Here is a 23,274-nt window from a genome sequence, read left to right on the forward strand (position 1 = left end):
CGGGGGCCCCGCGTCCGGCATGGCGAGGGCGGCGGCGGCGGCCGCGGCGGGGATCGCGGGCCGCAGCCCCAGCGGCAGCAGCGGCAGCAGCGTCGTCGTCCGCCCGGGCCCCGGCGCCCGCCGCCGCTGCTCTGCGATGGAGTAGGCACGGCCCCTCCGCCTCCGTCCTCGCCGAGGCGCGCGCCCCCGATTCCTTTTTTTTTTTAATTTTTAAATTTTCTCAAACGCCTTTTTAGTTATTTTTTTTTCCTGGACTGGGCTTTGGCTGTTGCACCGGGCGGCGCCTCCGCGGCGGGACATGCGGCTGGAGCGCAGGCCGCCCGCCCGCCGAGCCGCCGCGGGCCGAGCCTGAAGCGCGCACGGCCGGGGCCGGGGCCAGGGCGCCCCGCCGGACGCGATCGCCGCTTCTCCCCCCCCCCCCCCCGCTCCCCCCCCCTCGCTCGCTCGTTCTCGCTCCATTCTTTCGGATCCGCAAGTCTCAGGGAACGGAGGAAGGGCGCCCCGGGCCCATGTGCGGGCGGACTGTCCCCGCTGCACGGACTCGCGCGGATCCTGGTCCCCCCGCCGTCTCCGCCTCCGCCGCCTCCTCCTCCTCCGGCCGGCGGCCCCGCGGCCCGGCTCCCCCGGGCCCCGTCGCACCCTGGCCATTGTCCCCCCCGGGCCGCCGGCGACCGAGTGGGATCGGGCACTTCTCTTCCGCCGGGGGCCCCTGGTGCCGCAGCGTCTGCAATGAACCCGGTGAATGCGACTGCTCTCTACATTTCCGCGAGCCGCCTGGTGCTCAACTACGACCCCGGAGACCCCAAGGCCTTCACCGAGATTAACCGGCTGCTGCCCTACTTCCGACAGTCGCTCTCGTGCTGCGTCTGCGGTGAGCCCGCCCTCATTGTTCCCCTCCACCTCCCGGGCGGGTGTCCACGCGCGCCCGCCGCGGCGCCGGCGGGCGGGGGCGGCGGCGTCCGGCCGTTTCCCCGGCGTCCCGGCCGCCGCTGCCTCGAGCTCGGGGCCCGCGGACAGCGTGCCTGTCCGTGCCGCCCGGGGCCGTCGCGCGTGGGATTCAGCGGGGCCGGGCACCCCCCCCCCCCCCGCGTCTTCCGCGGCCGGCGGCCTCCGACGCGTCCCGGGCGGCCGTGCGGTGAGCCGAGCGCGGCTTTATTTTTGGCGTGAACTCCGGGCCGGGTGTCTGGCCCTGCGCGCCGGCCCGGCCCGGGCGCTCCCCGCCGCCGCCCTCGCCCTCGCCGCCGGGGCGGCGTCACTTCCGGCCGGCCGGGAGCCCGGGGCCTTTCCGCCCGCGGGCCGCGCCGATCCCGGAATCCGGGCGGGGCAGGGCGCGGGGCGGCCTCGGCCCGGCCTCAGCCCGAGTCCTCCGCCCCCCCCCCCCCCCGCCCCCGGGGCCGTCGGTCAGCGCGTGTCCCGGGGAGGAAACGGGAGGCCACGAGGCCTGTCCGGGAGGCCCCCGCGAGCCCCCGCCCCGGGCCTCGGGTGTGTGAAGGCGAGAGCCCGGCTGGCTCCACCAGTTGCTCCTCAGTGTACATCGCACAGGGAGCGCGGGGAGCGTTGCGGTTCCTCCTCCGGTGCTGGGCATCACCTGGGAACTGAAGCGCTGCCCCTGAGATGCCTTCCGTCCTGGAGGGTGGAGGTGGCGTTACACGGACTCCGCCGGCTCCGCAGCCGGGTGGGAAGCGGCAGGAGGGTGACCCGGGCGTCACCTCGTACTGAGTCAGTGGACTTGGCTTCCGAGGGGAAGTGGTAGCTTTTTGAGTGGTGCGCGCATATTGGGATTTAACTTTGTGTTTTGACACCGTTGCTGTGTGGCTAAGGCTAGCTTTGAGCCCAGCCCTCCCTCCTGACGCCCGCCTCCCAAGTCCCGGGGTTACCTGTCACCATGCCACGTAGAGTTTTCCATGCTTAACAACGGGTTCAGGACGGTGAGGGTTCTGTTGAGTCCTTTCTAAAATTCTAGCTTGGATTTAGGGGGGAAAATAACATGAGGAAATGACATGTGCACTTAGGACAGGTCTAAAGCCCAGGCTCTGTAATGAGGCCCAGCTCAAATCAAAACAAAACCACGTTAACAAGAAAAGTGACAGCCATTTTTAAAAACCAGTCTTGGCAAACAGAAAGTGGACTTTCCTGACGGTGGAGATTGGTAGTTACGCCTTCTTGCTCAGGTCTCTCTGTCCTATGGAAAAGACTTGGTTCCACTAGCCAGGCGTTGGTGGCTCATGCTTGTAATCCCTGCTACTCAGGAGGCTGAGATCTGAGGATCTCGGTTCCAAGGCAATCCTGGCAGAAAAGTCCATGAGACTCTTACTTATCTGGGTGCCAAAAATACTGGAAGTGGAACTGTGGCCCAAGTGGTAGAGCAAAAGCAGCTCAGGGACAGCATCCAGGGCCTGTGTTAAAGCCCCAAGGCCAGTATGGACACACACCAAGATGTCCATTTAGGGTGGGAAGCACAGGAGATGTTATTTGTTTGAATTCAGCTCAAGCACTGTTCTAGCTCAGCAGCATACACTGAATACTAATGCATGCGTGTGCATGAAAGTGGTAATTGTAAAAATAAGCTTCCTTCTATTGCGGTTTTGCAAGTAGAGCATTTCAACAGGTCCTTCTACAGTTTGACGCAGCCCTACCTTTTTAGTTCTGTCATCATGGTACTCGTAGGTATTTTTTCTGCTGCTGCCAAACAGATGTTTTCATCTTGTCACAAGGTCCATATCTTCTTTGGCTTACTTTGATGCCTTGAAGTTTCTTTTACCTAAATATCTGCCTAATTCATCCACTTTTCAGTGCTTCTGTCCTGTTCACTCAGGCAAAAAGTTCACTTGTTCTCTGGACCGCTATAATCTGTTGTTCAGGTACTTTGAATTTCTGTCCATGGCGCTTTTAAAAATCTGATTCTTCTAGGGTTTGTATATGTTAAGTAAATTTTTAGAGGAAGTGCTATTATTCACTTTGTGCTCCTGCTTGTCCCTCCCCCTCAGTCTCTCCAGTGACTTGGCATGTTTGTGTTCCTGACACTGGGGTCATGGGGAGCCAGTGAGGAGACGAGTCCTGCATGCTTTGCACTTAGGTTTCCACTAGGCACAGGAGTTGCTTTAACTTTTTGCCACAGTTCTCTTTCTCTGCTGTAAGTTTCTTTTTCCAAATTCCTGTTGTAAGTGGCTTGGAAAAGAAACTCCAAGAGTAAATAAATGCACAAGCTCACTGACTAGCCCACACCTGGTACTTACCTGGCCATCTTTGCACAGGAGCAGAGCAGGAGAGGGAGGGAGAGAGCACCTGCACTGTCAGGTCAATTACTGCAGCCTAGATTTTTCACTGGATACAGGTTTTGTTGCTTTTGTTGTGTGTTTTCAGCTGCTTTGTCCATTTAAACCTTTTGAAGCTTCTAGTGAATTGGATAGCAGTGCTCCAGAGAATTTCTGTTGTTTCTAGGCCGCAGGACACTGCTGGGACAGTGAGTTATGTTTACTCCTGTGTTGGGTCCGTGGTCCTATTCTAAATGCTGCACTGGCTCTATGGGGAAGTATTAGTCTTTTGCTGGCGTAAGAGTTGATGAATTATGCCCTAGGGATTTTAGGTTTTCATTAAGATTTTAAATCATCAGATGATACCAGCTTGATGAATGGAGTTAAGACCTGTTGGCAACAACCAGACATTACTCTTGAAGATAAGGGTAGAGACCTGTAAATATTCACGGTCAGATCAATGCTCACACACAAATATTTTACTGTTTTTTTTTTCCCCTCTGTTAATGGATGTTTCAATTAGGCCCTTAGGCATTGGTTCTTGCTGAAGGCTAGCTCTCTACCACTTTGTGCTACATTTTCTGCTCTGCTTTTTGCTGGGTAATAGGAAATGGTGTCTTGTGGACTTTGAGATGTGCAGGATCTCAGCTTCCTGAGTAATAATAGTATTGCAGGCGTGGGTCATCAATGCCTTCACTGTCCCACCTAGCCTGGCGGGCTGAGGCTTGCACTGGGTTTGAGCACTGTCCCTGAGCTGCTGTTCAAGGATAGCACTCCACAAAGGTTCACTTAAGTTTTGGTGCTTAACTGGAGAAGATCTGGGGATCATGAAAGCCAGCCTGGGCAGGAAAGTCCATGAGACTCTTCTCCAGTGAGCCACTGGAGAGCTGCAAGTGGTGCTATGGCTCAGAGTGGATGAGTGCTAGCCTTGAGCAAATAGAGCTCAAGGACTGGGCCTAAGCCCTCAGTTCAACCAACAACTAAAAAAGAAAGAAAATAGTAAGGGGTTGTAGATTCATATTCCCTCTGATACCCACTTTTTCTGTTTTGCGTGTTGAGGACTCAAAAAAACGATGGTGTGGGAATTTGGCTTAATGGTAGAGTGCTTGCCTGGCATGCGTGAAGCTTTGGAGTCAGTTCCTCAGTACTAGATAAGCAGAAAAGGCCAGAAGTGATGCTGTGTCTCAGTGGTATGGTAAGGGTGCTAGCCTTGAGTTCAAGCCCCAGGACTGGCGCATACGCATACACATGCATACACCCACACACGCGCCCGCGCGCGCACGCACACTCTCCCCCCCCCTCTCTCCATGTTGCAGCTACTTGTAAATCCCACTGTGAAGTAGCTAGATCTCTCAGGGTGGGGAGTCTTGCTCATCCTGCTTACCTTTGTACTCCATGTGTATTTGTTGATGGGTGATGCTGTCCCACTGAAAAGAGAGCATTTTAGCATCATCCAAGTAGTCAGAGGCATGCTTTGAGAATGGCACATTGTACAGTCCTGAGGCTAAACTCTAGGCTTACCCACTGTCCCTGAGCTCTTTATCTTAAGGCTAGCACTCTACCACCTGAGCCACAGGACCACTTCCAGTTTTCTGGTGGCTTATTGGCAATAAGAATCTCATCTCTCACTGGCTTTGGCTCTGGGCTGGGTTTGAACTGCCATCCTTGGATCTCAGCCTCCTCAGTAGCAAGGATTTCAGGTTTGGTCCACTGGCCTGGCTTTTGAGAGTCCTATGCTTAATCATAGTAGGGTTTGCAATCTGTATTTTAATTGGTGGGCTTGGGGGGAGAGAGAGATTTGCCAGGTTATCTTAAACATTTGAAAACCATTACTTAACCAGTACTTAAAGATTGCCAAGAAGTGCAAATGACGTTTCTTGATAGCTGTAATATTCAGTTTTGTTTTTCTTTTTTTTTTTTTTCCAGACCTGGAGCTTGAGCCACAGCGCCACTTCTGTTGTTTTTTTTTTTTTTTTCTGTGTATTTGGTATCAAGGAATCGAACCCAGGGCTTCTTGCATGCTAGGCAAGCACTCTACCACTAGGCTATACTCCCTGGCCTGTGGTAATAGTAACGTCTTTTTTTTTTGGTTGTGGGACTCAGGGCCTGGGTGCTGTCTCTGAGCTCTTCAGCTCAAGGCTACTGCCCTACCCCTTGAGCCATAACACCACTTTCCACATTATAGTGGCTAATTGGAGATAAGAATCTCAGGGATTTCAGTGCCCTGGCTGGCTTTGAACTGGGATCCTCAGATCTCAGCCTCCTGAGTCGCTAGGATGACAGGCGTGAGCCACCTTGCCGGCTCAGTGACCCTTGGATATTTTTCATCTAGTTTTATTGGTCAGCTTTGGATGTATTTAATTATGCATAATTGATCAGTCTATATTGTTTTATTGGTAATAATTTCATCAGTAATTACCATTGATTGATTAGGAAAAGGAATATCGCAAAGGTGCTCTGTGAGGGCAAGCACCTTATAAATGTCTCCGCTATGCAGTTTTATTAAGATAAATGTCTGGCACCCTCCTTTAGTTCTTTCTAGAATATGACATGGCATGTCCAGGGTTCCTGAATAGGTTGAGCTTGAGGAGTTCTATACATCATCCCTTTAATAGTCTGGTGAGTGCTTGTTTTTCCCCATGTTGTTGAGGCTTACCTTACACAAAGGACTGATTTTTCACTCTTGAGTGCTAGATCACTGTTACAGATTAACCAGGAAACACAAAGTTAAACTCCTGGGGTGTTAACATAGCTAGATAACATTCACATTTGTAAAGACTGGTGTTTAGCTGGGTGGGGGCTCACACCTATCTCCCTGTCTGCTCTGGAGGATGATCTCTGTTGGAATCCAGCCTGGGAGACTAACTCCAGTTAACTACAAAAGGCCAAGCTATACACATATCATAGACGTGTGAAAACAGGACTATCAAGCTGGGTGTGGCGGCTCACACCTGTCAGGAGGAAGCTGAGATCTGAGGATCCCTATTCAAAGCCAGCCCCGGGCACTAAAGTCCTTGAGACTTTTATCTCCAATTACTCACCAGAAAACCAAGTGGGGTAGGGCCCCTGTGGTTCCAGGGGTAGGGGGCTGTAGTCTTGAGCTGAAGAGCTCAGGGAGAACGCCCAGGCCCAGAATACAAGTCCCACAAGCAACAAAACAAAATAAAAAACCAAGAGTGTCAAATTCATTTAGTTAGAAGGCGGCTTGTAAAGCAAGATAATTTATGATGAGGTAACAGGATTTCTTCTCCCCCCCCCCACATTGTTCTCTCATGCATCTTTTCCCTCCTACTTAAAAAAGATGTTTGCATGTATCAAGGGCATCAATCCTATAATACACACCAACACTTGTAATTACCGTCAACACTACCACCAACAGTGTTATGACTGAAACCCAGGAAAATGAGGATCCAAGGATGGCTCCATTTTTGTGTATTATTATAGTCATTTGGAGAATTTACTTGGATTACACTATCAAAGTTGATGTGAAATTATAGTTCTTTTGCTCTCAAGTTTTAGATTTATTTATTATTGTCAGTCGTAGGGTTCGAACTCTGGGGGCCTGGGTGCTATCCCTGAGCCCTTCAGCTCACTTCCCATTTTCTAGTGGTAAGTGGAGATAAGTCTTTCAGGTCATCTTTAGTGCCTGGGCTGGATTTGAACTTCGGTCCTCAGATCTCAGCCTCCTGAGCAGCTAGGATGACAGGCGTGAGCCACCGTGCCTGGCTAATGCTTCCTTAATTCTTACTTTGCACTTTTTCGAGATAAGTTGTCAGTGGGTTAACCTTCTAGTTCTAATTTATTAAAAGAAACTTTAAAATGTCCTGACTAGGCGGGTGGCAGTGTTTGCACAAATCACTTGGTTCCATTCCCACGGACCACATACACAGAAAAGGCCAGAATTAGCTCTGTGGCTCAAGTGGTAGAGTGCTAACCTTGAGCAAAAGCAGCTCAGCGACAGTACCCAGGCCCTGAGTTCAAGCCCGAGGACATTCGTGAGCGCATGCACGGCACGGACGGACGGACGCACGCACGCCTGCCTGCCTGCCTGCCTGCCTGCCCGCCCGCCCACCCCCAGCCCCAGGCTCGGATGGGTTGAAACTAACCATTTTCTTCTGTGAAATGATGAGCTCTAATTTTTCCCCCCTTTTGGGGTCAGTGTGGGGCTTGAACTTGGGGTCTGGGCACCATCCCTGAGCTGTACTCAAGCCTAGCACTCTACCACTTGAGCCGCAGTGCTACTTCCTGGTTTTTGTTTGTTTGCCAGTCCTGGGCCTTGAACTCAAGGTCTGGGCCCTGTCCTTGGACACTTTGCTCAAGGCTAGCACTCTACCACTTGCGCCACAGCTCCAATTCTGGCTTTTTCTGAGTATGTGGTACTGAGGAATCAAACCCAGGGTGTCATGCATGATAGGTGAGCACTCTAACCACTCCTGGCCCCTACTTCCCATTTTTGAGTAGAGGTTGACTCACAGGGACTTTACTGCCCAGGCTGGCTTTGAACCCCAGATCCTCAGATTTCAGCCTCCTTGAGCAGCTAGGATTACAGGGGTTAACCACCAGAGCCAGGCTCTCTTGATGAGAGCATTTCAATTCAGTGCAAACCCAAATCTGTGTAGCTTTATTTATATTTCTATAATCAAGCTGGCCACCAGTGGCTCAAGCCTGTCATCCTAGCTGCTCAGGAGGCTGAGATCTGAGGATTGTGGTTCAGGCAGAGAAGTCCACAAAACCTCTTTATCTGTAATGGAGGGGAAAAAAAAAAGCCAGACTGCTTTTTTCTGCCTGGGCTGGCTGTGAACTAGGGTTCTCAGATCTCAGCCTGCTAAATACCTAGGATTGCAGGGGTGATCCACCAGTGTGCGGCTTGAACTCAGGGCCTGGGCACTGTCCTTGGACACTTTTGCTCAAGGCTAGGGCTATGCCACTTGAGCCACAGCATCGCTTGTGGCTTTTTCTGTGCATGTGGTATGGAGGATCACATCCAGGGCTTTGTGCAGGCTAGGCGAGCACACTTATGACTAGGCTACGCTCCTGGCCCCAAGTTAAACGTTTTTATAACAGATTTAAAAGCAATTTGGTATTGTTTGAAGGTGATTCCAGTTTGTGGTGAAGGGATTGAGAATATGAAAGTGCTATTGAGTGTCCCTCCAGTTCATGTAAGGTCTGGTGAATTAACATTAACCTCATTTTGAATAGATTCACGTCATCTTAACACCAGTCCACTAGGTGATATGAAACTAAATAACTAAACATCTCTGCTTCCTCCTTCTTCCCCTTAGGACATCTGCTACAAGACCCTATTGCACCTACCAACTCTACCTGCCAACACTATGTCTGCAAAACTTGCAAGGGAAAGAAAATGATGATGAAACCTTCATGTAGCTGGTGCAAAGACTATGAGCAGTTTGAGGAAAACAAGCAGTTAAGCATCCTGGTGAACTGCTACAAAAAACTGTGTGAATATATAACACAGACGACGCTGGCACGAGATATAATTGAAGCCGTTGACTGTTCTTCTGATATTCTGGCTTTGCTCAATGATGGATCATTGTTCTGCGAGGAGACAGAAAAACCCTCAGATTCATCCTTCACCTTGTGTTTGACACATTCCCCTTTACCTTCCACCTCCGAAGTCACGACTGACCCTCAAGCTAGCTTGTCTCCAATGTCTGAAAGCACCCTCAGCATTGCAATCGGCAGTTCTGTTATCAATGGTTTGCCTACTTACAATGGGCTTTCAATAGACAGATTTGGCATAAATATTCCTTCACCCGAACCTTCAAGTACGATTGACGTGTGTAATACTGTTGACATAAAAACCGAGGACCTGTCGGACAGCCTGCCACCTGTCTGTGACTCAGTAGCCACGGATCTGTGCTCCACCGGCATCGACATCTGCAGTTTCAGTGAAGACATCAAACCTGGTGACTCCCTCTTGCTGAGCGTGGAGGAAGTGCTCCGCAGCTTAGAAACTGTTTCAAACACAGAGGTCTGTTGTCCCAATTTACAGCCAAGCTTGGAAGCCACCGTATCCAATGGACCTTTTTTGCAGCTTTCTTCCCAGTCTCTTAGCCATAATGTTTTTATGTCCACCAGTCCGACACTTCATGGGTTATCGTGTACAGCAGCAACTCCGAAGGTAGCAAAATTAAATAGAAAACGGTCCAGGTCGGAAAGCGACAGTGAGAAAGTTCAGCCACTTCCCATTTCTACCATTATCCGAGGCCCAACACTGGGCGCATCTGCTCCGGTGACAGTGAAACGAGAGAGTAAAATTTCTCTTCAACCAATAGCAACTGTTCCTAATGGTGGCACCACCCCCAAAATCAGCAAAACTGTACTTTTATCTACTAAAAGCATGAAGAAGAGTCATGAACATGGATCCAAGAAGTCGCACTCAAAAACCAAGCCGGGTATTCTAAAGAAAGACAAAGCAGTCAAGGAAAAGATTCCCAGTCACCACTTTATGCCAGGAAGCCCTACCAAGACTGTGTACAAAAAGCCCCAGGAGAAGAAAGGCTGTAAGTGTGGACGTGCTACTCAGAACCCGAGTGTTCTCACATGCCGCGGCCAGCGCTGCCCTTGCTACTCCAACAGGAAAGCCTGCTTAGACTGTATATGCCGAGGCTGCCAAAACTCCTATATGGCCAATGGGGAGAAGAAGCTGGAGGCCTTTGCTGTGCCAGAAAAGGCCTTGGAGCAGACCAGGCTCACTTTGGGCATTAATGTCACTAGCATTGCTGTGCGTAACGCTAGTACCAGCACCAGTGTAATTAATGTCACAGGGTCCCCAGTAACGACGTTTCTAGCTGCCAGTACGCATGATGATAAAAGTTTGGATGAAGCTATAGACATGAGATTCGACTGTTAAAGCAGTGGGTCTTCACACCTACCTCTCTCTGGTAGGGAAATAGCTACAGTTTTACGGCAGCTATGATTCTGTTGGTTTAACTTGCCGGAGCTCCTGCATATAGATCACTTGTATCAAGTGTTTTCATTGATAAGTTATATGTGTTAGTGTCGGGGAAATAGTTTTCAGATAATGGAGGAGTAACCCTACAACTGTATGTTCTAGTTCTTACAGAACCTCATAGTTCGAGAACAAATGCTGATGCAACTGATTTATACAGAATGAACTTTGGCAAGGAGAATAACATTAACCTCATTGTTTCTGGTCATGCTTTGTGCATAATCAAAGTTGATGATTAAATGAAAGGAAGTGGTATCGAGTCAGTCCATAAAGATTGTGAGACTGTTTTTGTGAAAAAGTAGCCACTAGTTTACTCCGGAGACTCAAGTGCGGCTCTCATGCCACACTGACGTTTCTTCTGTTGAAAAGCTGACGTGCCCAGTTCAACTTTTGTGCTGACATAATACCATTTCTAAGATCATGAAAATTAGCTACTGGTATGTAGCAGTTTTTAAATCAGCAGTATTATGGAAGAAAATTTCCCCCTCATTAGAATGTTTAAGAAATCTGTCTTTTGGAAAATGTGAACAAACCGATTGTCAGACTACAGATCCTTAGCCATTTTTTCCTACAAAACTCTTGAGTGAACTGCCTGTCTCGCTAGGTCTGACTCATTTCTAGGGAAAAGTTTTGAGACCCCTCATTTTGAGCAATGTTCTAATTGGATAAATGATGTGAAGAGCATTTATTTGGAAGGTATTTGAATTCAGACAGTAGTATGTGACTATATATTTTTTAAGTTTAAAGATTTCATTTAGGAATTGGGATTTACTTAAAATTATTTTGGAATAATGCCCCAAAGATACCTAGAATGCATTAATTGCCATTGGCAACTCTTTTTTTTTTCCAGTCTTTTATTTGAATATGCTCCTTTTTTAAAATTTTTATTATTTTAATTTTTTTTTTTTAGGGTGCTATTCATGATGCTGGCTTCTTTATCGAGGCCTAATAAAAATGCCTTTTTGTGAAGCCTGTGCAGTTAGGTAGGTCTAAAGCTAGGATTTTCTCTAGAATGCTCTTTTGCATGTAAAGCACAAACTGTTTCAGTTTAAATGTACTTGGTTTTCTTTAATTTTTAAGGGGAAAACAAACATTCTGTTGAAGGGAAATCTGGTCAGTTGGAAGAGCACAGCCCAAGTAGACAAGGACTGACTAGGTGTAGAGACAACCTTGGTTTTAAAGAAGAGATGCTACTTTGACAGTGCTTACTGTAAGAACAGACTGCTGGGAAGATTCCAGTTCCCATTGTCTGCAGATCTGACAGGTGTTGGAGTTTCGTTTTGATTTGGCACACAGCATGTTCAATGATGGTTACTCACCTCGTGTACAAGACATGGAGAAGAAAGAATCCTTTGGACACAGAGCAGATGACACCTTCTTCTGTTTTGTAGTGTATCCTGGTGTCATTTTCTGTGAATGTGGTCAGGTAGAGTTGTTTTGTTGTCTTTTATTTTGTGTGTGTGCGTGTGCGTGTGTTTTTTTTTTCTTTTCTTTTTTCTTTTCTTTTTTCCTTTTGGTCTCTTTTGGTGGGGTGGGGGTGGGCTAAAGCCATAGGAAGAAAAATGTGATGTATGTGTCCAGTATGTACTATTTTGTTTTTGTTTTGCAAGAAGAGTTGAACTATTTTTGATAACAAGAGTAAATGGTGGAAAATGCTTCTTAGTTGTCTTGTCTTTATTTGCTTTCCAAGTTTTGGAATTTTATTTAATTCCTTTAAGTGTTAGCTGTGTCTCATGAAAAATGTATTTACCTAAAGTCTGTAACAGTTTTATGTTGAACCCAGATGCCCTGCTATATTAAAATGTAAAATCTGTTCTTTATTCTCTAATGATCACTGCAAAAATGACTAGAAATGAAATTGTACACATGGATGATTAGGATATATTTTGCAAATCTCCCAAACTTTCCTAATACTATGATTTTAAAATTACGGAGTACTTTATTGCTTCCCAGGTTTGATAATCTTAGTTTTGTGTTTTTGATGCATGGGAGGTTGGCAATATAGGCAAAGTGGAAGAAATCATTAGTATGTGAGGACCTTGATTGTTCTGTAATATTGCCAATGATGAATTCAGGTTGTTTTTAGCACAAGTTTCTCTTTTTTATGCTGGTATTCTCACTGCCACACTTTTGGAAACCTGTATTACACCTTAAATCTATCAATAAATGATAGTTTTCTAATTGTATGTTGTAGAATACTGAGGAGTTTGGGACAGCATGCTCTAAACGGTCTCTACTCATTTGGGGGAAGCAAACTATATTGCCTCGGCTCTTAGGTTTGTCTTTATACCATGAGTTGGGTAGGAATTCTGACCAGTGACTGACGAGGGGATTACTGAGGTAACTGGACTTCACTTCATCACAACACAAAGCAACCAAAACAGAACAGCACTTACTCCAGCTCATTCTCAGTGCCTTCCTTATTACTATTATTTAGTCCTTCTCATTAGCAAAAAGAACCAGATGGGCTTTTTACCTTGGGCAGTAGTTTCGCAGCTGACCGTTGTATCATCTTGGTTAGCTCAGCTCAGCTCTTCTGCACTGTAGAGATGTAGTGTGGTTCTTGGTGAGGAATCCCGTTTACTTCATTCTGTCCTTTTCTTGAAAAAACTTCGTGGTTACCTTACTGAAGAAAAGTAGAAATTTTATAACATGAGAAATAAAATTGTCTTTAAACATTTTATAGGTTACTAAGTGCTTTAGGAAACATTCACTTCAGACTGTGGTTGTGTCTTTATGTACTTTTGGCGGTACTTTCTGTTTTTCTACTTTAAAAATTTTAGGTACCCATTCACATGCAATTATATATCCTTTTAACGTAATACATTACAGATCAAACTAATGCCTCCTGATTAATTTTTAATTTTTTTCAGAATTGTCAGTCATGGGGTTTGAACCACGATTCTCGGATCGCAGTCTCCTGAGTAGCTGGGATTACAGGCGTGAGCCACTGCACCTGGCTACCTCCTGTCTGATTTCTGCACTCTGCCAACCCAGTCTTAAGTAGAAAGCACTTATGAGGTTGAAATATCCTTTCACATTTTATTTTTTCAGTTTGTGGGGCTTGAACTTGGCCTGGGCGTAGTCCTTGTGCTCTTCTGCTCAAGGGTAGTGCTCAACTACTTTAAGCCATGGTATCACTTTGAGTTTTCTAGCAGGGTTCATGGACTTTCCTGCCTGCTTTGAACTATAATCCTTAGCTCAGCCTCCTGAGCAGCTAGCATTATGGGCTAGATTTTTCTTAATTTTTTTTGATAGACCTGGGGCTTGAACTCAAGGCTGAGCACTGTCCTTGGGCTTTCTCAAGGCTGGAGCTCTAGCACTTGATTCATAGCACGGGCTTTCTTAAAGCTAGAGCTCTAACACTTGGTCCATAGCACCACTTCCAGCTTTTTTTATGTATGTGGTACTGAGGAATCAAACCTGCGTCTTTGTGCATGCTAGGCAAGCACTCTACCTACCACTAGGCCAAACTCTTGGCCCCTAGATTTTCTTTTTTTTTTTTTTTTTTTTTTAACACTTTTGTTCATAGCATTCCCAGTACAAAGAGTTTCTCTATTTGAAATTCAAGTTTGTCTACAGGATTATTCTTCAAGACATGAAATTGTGTCACTAAACAATAATTATGTGATTATTTTAGTGAATGCGATCCATCTATTTATCAACTTTATTGTTTTGCAAAAAGGCAAGAACAAGTCATGCAGCCCTCTCCACCCAAACACACATTTTTCAAAAGCTGAGAAAATGACATATCTTGTTGGACAGATCTATTTTTTTTTAACACTTTGAAACAGTACATAGTAACATAAAATGGAAGAAAAACACGTTTATTTAATTACCTGGGCAACTAATGTTATGCAACATCATGATAACTCAGTTTCTCTTGTATGGGACTCTTGGGGTATTGTAATGCTTGCAATTTCCAGTTTAGCAGACAGGAGCTTTAGCCTGATCTTTACCAGAGATACCTACTATCCTAGTTAGTCCGCAAAATTTACACTCTTATTCAGCTTTTAAGAAAAGAGTGTAGTGAAATTACATGCTTGTAATACTTAAGATAATCCACATTAAAATGGCCTCTTGTAAAAGGGACCAGGGGTTTAAAACCCAATTATTGACCAAAATACAGTCAAGAGAATTTCAGAAGAAACAAGGTAAAAGAGGGCTAAGGATGCAGCTCAGTTGACTAGCTGTGAGCGCTGTGGATTTGATCACTGCAAATAAAGAAGAGGGTGTGTGACTTTAATGTGGCTAGTGAGACATAAGCAGCCCGGCCCTAAATTCATTTTAAAAAGCCTAAGTATTTTTGGTGAGTCAAATAATTTGAATCATCATACCGTATTTGATTTCTAAGAAAAGGTTTAACCTCTTGTCTTGGCACTAAAGATAAAAGTTGCTTTTTCTCCTCTGGGAGAGACTGGGATGGGATTGGTGGTACATTTGTGTATCACAATCCATTAAGCCTGCTGAGTGCTGAGATTATAGGCTTGTGCCCAAGTCTAGAAATACACTTAATACTTTATTACTGTTAAGGTTTACTACATGTAGTCTTGTTTTTAGTTAATTTGAAGATTAGTTCTAATGAAGATAAAAGCCCCACCAGTAATATGGCTGGAGATTGTATTGATAGGCATAATTCCTGGCACTGCTCATACTTTTAGTTAAGGTATGCTTCCTAGATTATCCTTTTCTTTACTTCCTGTTGGCCATAGCCCAATATGTGATTATTTCAGCGTTTGGTCAAAGGGAGCAAGGTGGACGGCAAACACAGGCTGTTATATTTTCAAGCCTGGTCACAAGCAACTGGGAGCAAAGTTGATGGCTTGGACAGAAGGTGACTATTGAAGTTGCTCTTTAATACAGTCGGGTTTGCTACCAGCTTAATCTAATAGTGAAATGAAGAAACGAATAGATCTAGGAGAGATTTTTTTTTTTTCATACAGTATCCTTTTAGGGCTTTAAGAAGGCCTGTGAGAAAAGAAAGATAAGGTATCTGTGAACTTGTAGATTAAGAAATCATTCAGTAATTCTATACAAATGTTTAAGTTAGGAGGCTTATTTTCAAGTATGAGCCAAATTCTACACTAGTCTTCATTTTGAAGGATTTCCTCTTGAGATTTAGATATAAGATCCAGTCATAGAGGGGAAGCTGTCTGTCCCAGTGTGCCAGCCACATCGGAAGGCCCAGTGGTTACAGTACCTGAGGATGTAAAGTGACTGACTAGTAGTTTGGCAGGTTATTGTGAAATTAGGTTAAACCAGGTTAAGTTCAAGATCTTTGAACTCCAGTACACATAATTAAAAGAAGTCTCTGAGATGTTTTGGCAGTGCTTTTATTACTAAGGGCTACGTCAATTCTGGAGGCCCTTCATACTTTTCAAGTTCCAGAATCTTTCTGACTCAAGTTTTCCACAAGTGAAGAGTTTCTTTTGGGCTCCATAGGAGCCTTGAGAGGCCTCAAGGAAGCTGGCTGACACGGAGGCGATTTCTGCTTCTGTGCAGAGAACTGTGCTTGGCAACTGTCACCAAGAGAGCCATGGTACATTCAGGGGTGCAGACGTTGAAAGGTGATGGGTCACCTTTTACATTCACCTCTGAGGTAAGCCTGAGCAAGCTCGGGGAGTCTCCTGAGGTGAGAGGTATCAGCCTGGAGAGATCAAAGCCTTTAAAAAAGCAGTATGCAAACTAGAGCATCCCTTGACAGACACATTTATGTCTTCCTTCACATGACAGTGGAAGCTACTCTTCGTCCACTGACTGAAGCTTGCCACATTTTTCTGAAACGTTTGAAGTTCCTGTTTTATTGCCTTTGTTTCCAAATTCAGAGGGAGAGGCAGGTTCGTCTGTGTCATATTCCTCAAAGGAGCTGAAAGAGCAAAGCAAAAGTAAGTAGCTGATTTTTTTGTTGTATTGGGGTTTGAACTCAGGGCCTCTTGTTCGTTGGGCTACTTAGTTGGCAGGTGCTCTACCATCTGAGTCAGACCTCTGGTCTCATGAGCTTTCCTGCTCAGCTCTCAGCCTCCTAAGTATCTAGGATTATAGGCAGAGTCATCAGTGTTTGCTTGGTTGCTCGAGCGCGTGCACGTGTGTGCGCATGTATTTTGTTGATTGTGGGGCGTGAATTCAGGGGCTGGGTGCTATCCCTGAGCTCTTCAGTTCAAGGTTAGCACTCTACCACTTTTTTGCCACAGCACCACTTCTGGTTTTCTGATAGTTTCTTGGAGATAAGAGTCTCATGGACTTTAGTGCCCAGGGTAGTTCTGAACTACGATCCTCAAATCTCAACTTCTTGAGTAGCTAGGATTACAGGTGTGAGACACTGGTGCCCAGCCTCCCCATTTCTTTTTTGGTGGGTCATGCGTATTAAGCTCTGGGCCAGGGCACTGTCCCTGAGCTCTGTAGCTCAAGGCTACCCCTGAGCCACAGCCCCACTTCCTGTTTTCTAGTGATTAATTGGAGATAAGAGGATAAGAGTCTCGTGTTCTTTAGTACTTGGGCTGGCTCTGAACGTCAATCCTCAGATCTCAGCTTCCTGAGTAGCTAGGATTACAGGCATGAGCCACCATGCCTGGCTTCCCCCTGTTTCTTAAAACTTAAGTCCACAGTAGAATTTGCTGCAAAGGTGTGGTAGCAAGCTTTTGCTAAGGGAAAGGTTAGGGGACAGCATAGGAGCTTTAATGCAGTGTTTTTACAGGTTTACATTTCTCCACCATGGCTGACACTACAGACAAGCTGCCGATCCGCCTCCATCCTGCTTGGTAGAACCCCACTGCACACGACGCTCACCCAGGGAAGCATTCCCTCTGTGTACTCCCCTGTAGACGTCACGGATCCTCCCTTACACTGGCTGTGGGCAGAGACGTGAATGAACAGTGGGTATTCTGAAGCTACATGAAGCCCAGAAAGGCACACATGGTCATTTGCTAAATGATGGTTAGCCATTTACTATTTGATACCATTGGCTTACCCTTGTTAACCAGTTTTGTTTTGCAGGGGATGCTGAGAACTGAACCCCAGGCCTCTTACATTCAAGACAAGCATTCTAGCACTGAGCCACTACTCCCTGCCTGCCTTGTTTCCCTTTGCAGGGGCCCCTACATTTGAGCACAAATTTCTAGAGATAAAGACTCCACCAAAAAGTTACAAGGTCAACTGATAAAGACAAGGGCCACTTACAGGAGTTGAACCAAAGGCCTTGATGCGCTTCAAGAGCTTTGTCTTCTGTCTTAGCAACATCTTTGAGAGGATTTTCCAAACAGGTTGTTTGAAAAATTGTTCTCTGAATTCTAGTTTATGATCTTATAAAAAATGATTTATGTAGCTGAGAACATGGCCTAGTGGTAGAGTGCTTGCCTAGCATGCATGGAGCCCTGGGTTCAATTCCTTGGTACCACATACACAGAAAAGGTTCAAGTGGTACAGTGCTAGCCTTGAGAAAGTACGAAGATAGTGCTTAGGCCCTGCACTCAAGCACGAGGACTGCCAAGAAGAAAAATAAAAGATTTATAGCTTGAACATTCCCCTCCCCCCCCCCCCGTCCTGGGGTTTGCATTCAGGGCGTAGGCACTGTCCCTGAGCGTCTTTTGCTCAAGATTAGCATTCTTTAACTTGAGCTACAGGGCCACTTCCAGCTTTTTCTGTGTATGTGGTACTGAGACTGGACCCAGGGCTTCATGCATGATAGGCAAGCACTCTACCACTAGGCCACATTCCCAGCCTTATCTCAGACATTTCAATGCAAATAATCTTGCTTCACACCCTTCCTCCAAAATAACCTGCTTTACCAAAGTATACATATTATAACCTGCTTTAAAGGAAGGAGAAAATGGGGCCGGGAGTTTGGCCTAGTGGTTAAAGTGCTTGCCCAGCATGCATGAAGACCTGGGTTCGATTCCTCGGTACCACATACACAGAAAAAAGCCAGAAGTGGTGCTGAGGCTCAAGTGGTAGAGCTCTAGCCTTGAGAAAGTCCAAGGACAGTTCTCAGGCCCTGAGCTCAAGCCCAGGACTGGCAAAAAAAAAAAAAGGAAGGAGAAAAAAATGGCATGTCTAAACAGAGGTATGTTTGAATAAAACTAAGAGTTAAGTGTAGCAGGTAAAGAGAAAGAATGAACTAGCTCAAGTGAACATTTTCCTCCAGTTGTGCCTGCAGCAGAAGGTGCCAGTGTACGAACAGAGGATAGAGGATAGATACAGGCAGGAGTAAGGGTTAAAAGAGGAGATGCAGACACCAGCTGGAGTGAAACTCAACCGGTGCATCCAGACACCCCTCTCCTCTCCTCTCTCCTCTGCTGTGCTGTGAGACAGCTAAACGTCCCCAGAACATGGCAGAGCAGGCTTGCCACAGCCACAGCCTACACAGCCAGGCACTAGGATGGCAGCAAGGCTAGGCTCCAGACCCCTACGGTGCAGTTCAGGAAAAATTGCAAATAATCTCCAATTGCCACATCCATAGTAAGGAGGAAGGAAGAACATTGGTATCAAGCAAAGAGCCAGACAGATCCGGCCCACTCGCCAGCTGGCAGGTTATCTGACTCCTGGGGCTCGGGTTCAGAAGATACAACAACCATCTTCCCAGAGGGCTGTGAGAACCTGAGATAATATATACAAACACCTAGGTCCCGGTCACAGCACCTGTTACCAACGCCTGCACAGGAGGAGACACAGTACCTAAGACCTCTTATCTACCATCCAATCGTGCATGGGCTTCATACTACAAACCCTACAAAGCCGACCAGCTATTACAGTGACCACTACGCACAGGTCCCAGCACGCAGGCCACAACAAGCAAAACATGAAGTCTCAAGGCAACAGATAATGAGCCAGAAATACAGGGCAGGCTTAGGAAAGGACGGAAGGAAATTTCGTGATGCCAACATCAGTGAGCAAATGCTCTAGAAGGAAAAGCACGAGCGTTTGCGCTGAGCAGGACATGCATGTTGGGGAAACTGTCCGAAGGTAATGTAGCCTGAGTGCAATGAGCCATCATGAGGGAAACGCTGCCAGGAAGCCGTGCAGGGTCTAGAGAGCTGACCAAGCACGGAAGCAACGTAATCTCACTAAGGGTTTCTGAACGTTATTCTGTCCCACTGGAGAAATGGAGCTGTAGGGAGATAATAAGGAAGCCTTTACGGACATCAAAATAAAAGATGGGCAGCCAGGTGCTGGAGGCTCACGCCTGTCATCCTGGCTATTCAGGAGGCTGAGATCTGAGGATCAAGGCTCAAAGCCAGCCCGGGCACTAAAGTCCGTGAGACTCTGGAAGTGGCTCTGTGGCTCAAGTGGTAGAGAGGTAGCCTTGAACTGAAGAGCTCAGGCCCAGAGTTCAAGCCACAAACCGACAATAAAATGAAAATAAATAAAATATGGAGGCTTAAAATATGGCTCAGTGAGAAAGTGCCTGCGTAGCATGCAAGAAGCCCTGGGTTCGATTCCTCAATATCACATACACAGAAAAAGCAGGAAATGGTGCTGTTGCTTAAGTGGTGGAGTGCTGCTAGCTTAGAGCTGAAGAGCTTAGGAACAGTGCCCAGGCCCAGATTTCAAGCCCCAGGACGAGGGGGGTGGGGAATCTAGGATATATTCCCAAGTAGTAAAACAAAACTGTTTCTGAGTGGTGGATTTTAGGTGAAGATTTTTATTCCTAACTTCTCTGCAATGAACATGTATTTTTTGTTACTGTTGTGGTGGTGGTGGTGGTGGTGGTGGTACTTGAACTCTGGGCTTAGGAGCTATCCCTGAGCTCAAGGCTAGTGCTGTACCATTTGAGCCACAGTGCTACTTCTGGCTTTTCTAAGTTTATTGGAGACCAGAGTCTCATAGGGACTTTTCTGCCCAGGCTGGCTTTAGATTGTGGTCCTCAGATCTTAGCCTCCTGAGTAGCTAGGATGACAGGTTCAAGGTGAGCACCACACCATTCTGAGCCACAGGGCCACTAAGGTTTTCTGATGGTGAACTGGGAGAGAAGAGTCTCACAGACTTTTGTGCCTGAGATTCTCGTATCTTAGCTTCCTGAGTAGCTAGGATTACAAGTGTGAGCCACGTGAGCCGCGCATATCATTTTCATTACTTGAAGGAGTGGTCAGTGGGAACAGAAGGTAGAAGGAAAAACATAGCAGCTCCTTTATCTATGAGGCTTACAAATATCAGTAAATGAGGGTGTGGCTTGCCCGCTCATCTTGGAATCTGTGGACGAAACGCATAGCTTTTTAAAGGAAATTGCACACGAGAAAGTGAGCAGGAACTCAGGAAACAAAGGCTGTTGGGAGAATTTATCAGTGATTTGGCTCAATTGTTCCTATTCTTTCACTATTCCAGTCTGAGATCACAAGGTTCTTGAGGTTTCAGTTCCTACCGTGGACACAGCTGTGCGAGGTTGCGCTGGACCAGAGAGGCCTACTCACCCTTCCTGGAGCTGTGCCTGAGTGGCCTCTTCAGCCACCAGAGTCTCGTATTCCTCTGCAGCAAACCTGTCCCAGTCCGAGGGCTCCGGCCCATCGTTGTCCACATCCTGAAAGATAAAAAGGAACCGGCATGAGAAAGTAAAGAGACACAAGGGTCCCCTATTGATACTGAAATAAAAGTATTTGAATGCCACTCTCCTCCTCATCAGACCTCACGATGGTAACTACCTGCCCAGGCTAGACCTTTAGTTTTGCAGTCAGGATGCTTCTGCAGGTACTTTTCCCTGGCATTTTGTGTAGAAGTTCTGTGGATTGAGTGAGTGTGGCTTGTACTTGTCCACCTTTTTTTTTTTTGCCAGTCCTGGAGCTTGAGCTCAGGGCCTGAGCACTATCCTTGGACATTCTCAAGGCTAGAGCTCTACCACTTGAGCCACTGCACCACTTCCAGCTCTTTCTGTGTATGTGGTACTGAGGAATCGAACCCGGCTCTTTGTATATGCTAGGCCAAGCACCCTGCCCCTTGTCCAACTTTTCTTTGGCAAATTTTTAGTGATACTTGGGGCCTGAATTCAGGTTTTGCATTGCTAGGAAGTCAGTTTATCCCTTGGGCCATGCCCCAAACCATTTTTTGGCTTATATTTTTGGCTTATATTTTTGTCCAGGGCTAGTCTTAACCCGTAATTCCTCCACCTGTGCCTCTGTTGGCTGGAATTACAGGCCCGAGCTATCACACAACTTATTGGCTGAGACAAGATTTTGCTTGCTTTTTACCATGGCTGTCCTCAAGCCAGAATTCTTCCATCTCCACATGCTGGATACATACGACTAAAAACAGGGGCCACTGAGCTCAGGATGTCTGGCTTATTTTTGGTTACAGGGTTTCATAAATACTTTTGCCTGGGCTGACTTTGAACTGTGATCCTCTCACACTGTCACCTGCATAGCTGGGATTAGAGGAATGTGCCTTTACTTCTTCTGGGAACTTTTTATTCTTTTATTGAAGAAGTTCTTGTCTTTCTGGTTGCTGGTAACTTGCACTTGTAATGGGAGCTCCTTGGGGAGACTGAGAATGGGAGGGTGGAAGGACACCATGTCAGCTGGAGGGAGCCGAGCATGGCAGCACACATCTGCCATCGCAGCAACAGTAGAGTATCTGCCCAGAAAGCACAGGTCCTGAAACCCGGCTTAGCCACAGCAGGCTGTGTGAAATCTTCTGAGCACAACCCTGCTCTCTAAGTCCCATTCCCTGTCTCCGAGCTGGTCTCTGCCTTCTGTTCCTGTGTCTCTGCCACCTTCATGTACTCAAGTCTCTGACACAGAGCTGGGTGTGTCAGGAGCACCCTGAAATAGATAATTACCACCTCCTGTAAAGAGTTAAATGTGTGTTGTATGGCAGTGCACAGCTAAAAGGCCTACACTTGGATTTGAGGCAAGAGGAGGGAGAGCTCAAGGTCAGCCAGGGCTACATTCCAAGGTGCTGTTTGGAAAACAAACTATGTCACCCCAAAAGTAATGATTAAAGTAACAGTAAAATAAAGGAACGGAATAAAAGGCAAACTTTCTTTTCTCTGTAGAGCCGTGTTTTGGATTTAATTTTCCAGGGAAAATTAAAAATGCAATTTCACCCTGAAAAGGAGGGAATAATGCCCTGGGTCTAGAGGAATTTAAATCCCTAAATACTGAGCACAGAACATGTGATGTTCTACATTTAATACTTTTAACATGTCTGAAATGCAGCTTAGGCTTAAAATGGGCGATTTTTTCCCCTTTCCTTTTGTGTAGAGGTGTATAATCTAAGGGAGCATGTTGCTTTAGGCCGTGGGAGAGGCCCCTGGGAGCCTCCAGGCCACAGCTGTTCTCTGAGGGTTACTGTTGGGCTTGCACAGTGGACTGGGGTCCAGCAGATGTGCAGCGGTGCCAAGAGAAGTGCAGAAAGCTCGCTGTGGTGAAGTGACAGATGCAGCCCTCCCTAGCAGCGGAGTGCTTGATTCTACATAGGGGAGCTGCAACAATGCTTACAACCTGTGCTTGGTACGCCCACAGATAACTGCAGGGGCAGCAGGGGGTTGTGTGTGGGAAGATGCTAGGAGATGGGGCAGCGCTTGGGAGAGAGCCGCACTCGGGAACCCGGCAAGGAAGATGGGTGAAGTTCTCCAAAGCCTTTCTGGGTCTCCCCGCCAAAGGGAAGCTAGTCACTGTGACATCTCTAAGAGACGTGATGCCATTAATCCAAGCCCAACAGGGGTCCAACAAAGATGTACCCACTGTATTTTTACAAACAGTACCTTTTTTTTTTCAGTTGTGGGGCTTGAACTCTAGGCCTGGACAGTGTCCCTGAGCTCGTCAGCTCAAGGATAGCACTCTACCACTTGAGCCACAGTACCACTTCCGGCTTTCTGGTAGTTAACTGGAGATGAGTCTCATGGACTTTTGTGCCCGGGCTGGCTCTGAACCTCAGCCCTCAGATCTCAGCCTCTTGAATAGCTAGGATGACAGGTGTGAGTCACTGGCGCCTGGCAACACTACCTTTTTGCAACTAGCTTCTAACTGGTATTTGAGAGTTCACTTAGTGGAAAGTACTCAAGCACATGGATATCACCGACACTGGAAGATGGGCCGTGGGCACAGAGCTGCTTCCGGCACT

General features: G+C 46.8%; 2 protein-coding genes across 5 annotated transcripts in view; one reads left to right on the forward strand and one right to left on the reverse strand.

The window, feature by feature from the left end:
• The first annotated feature begins 431 nt into the window (after positions 1-431).
• Positions 432-12,413, forward strand: Msl2 (MSL complex subunit 2). The gene is made up of 2 exons (XM_090323630.1): positions 432-871; positions 8,537-12,413. The coding sequence occupies exons 1-2, from the start codon at positions 730-732 to the stop codon at positions 10,126-10,128; spliced, it is 1,734 nt and encodes a 577-aa protein (XP_090179756.1). The 5' UTR covers positions 432-729; the 3' UTR covers positions 10,129-12,413.
• Positions 12,414-15,544: 3,131 nt separating this feature from the next.
• Positions 15,545-23,274, reverse strand: part of Ppp2r3a (protein phosphatase 2 regulatory subunit B''alpha) — an 89,816-nt gene continuing 82,086 nt past the window's right edge. For all 4 annotated transcript variants that reach the window (XM_090323626.1, XM_090323625.1, XM_090323628.1 and 1 more), the window contains 2 exons: positions 20,631-20,737; positions 15,545-16,093 (listed from right to left, as the gene is read on the reverse strand). In XM_090323626.1, coding sequence (XP_090179752.1) covers positions 15,967-16,093; positions 20,631-20,737 — 234 coding nt within the window. In that variant the 3' untranslated portion in view covers positions 15,545-15,966. The remainder of the gene's footprint in view (positions 16,094-20,630; positions 20,738-23,274) is intronic.

Source organism: Megascapheus bottae, chromosome 32, assembly GCF_031878675.1.
Source record: "Megascapheus bottae isolate mThoBot1 chromosome 32, mThoBot2.hap1, whole genome shotgun sequence".
NCBI lineage: Eukaryota > Metazoa > Chordata > Mammalia > Rodentia > Geomyidae > Megascapheus > Megascapheus bottae.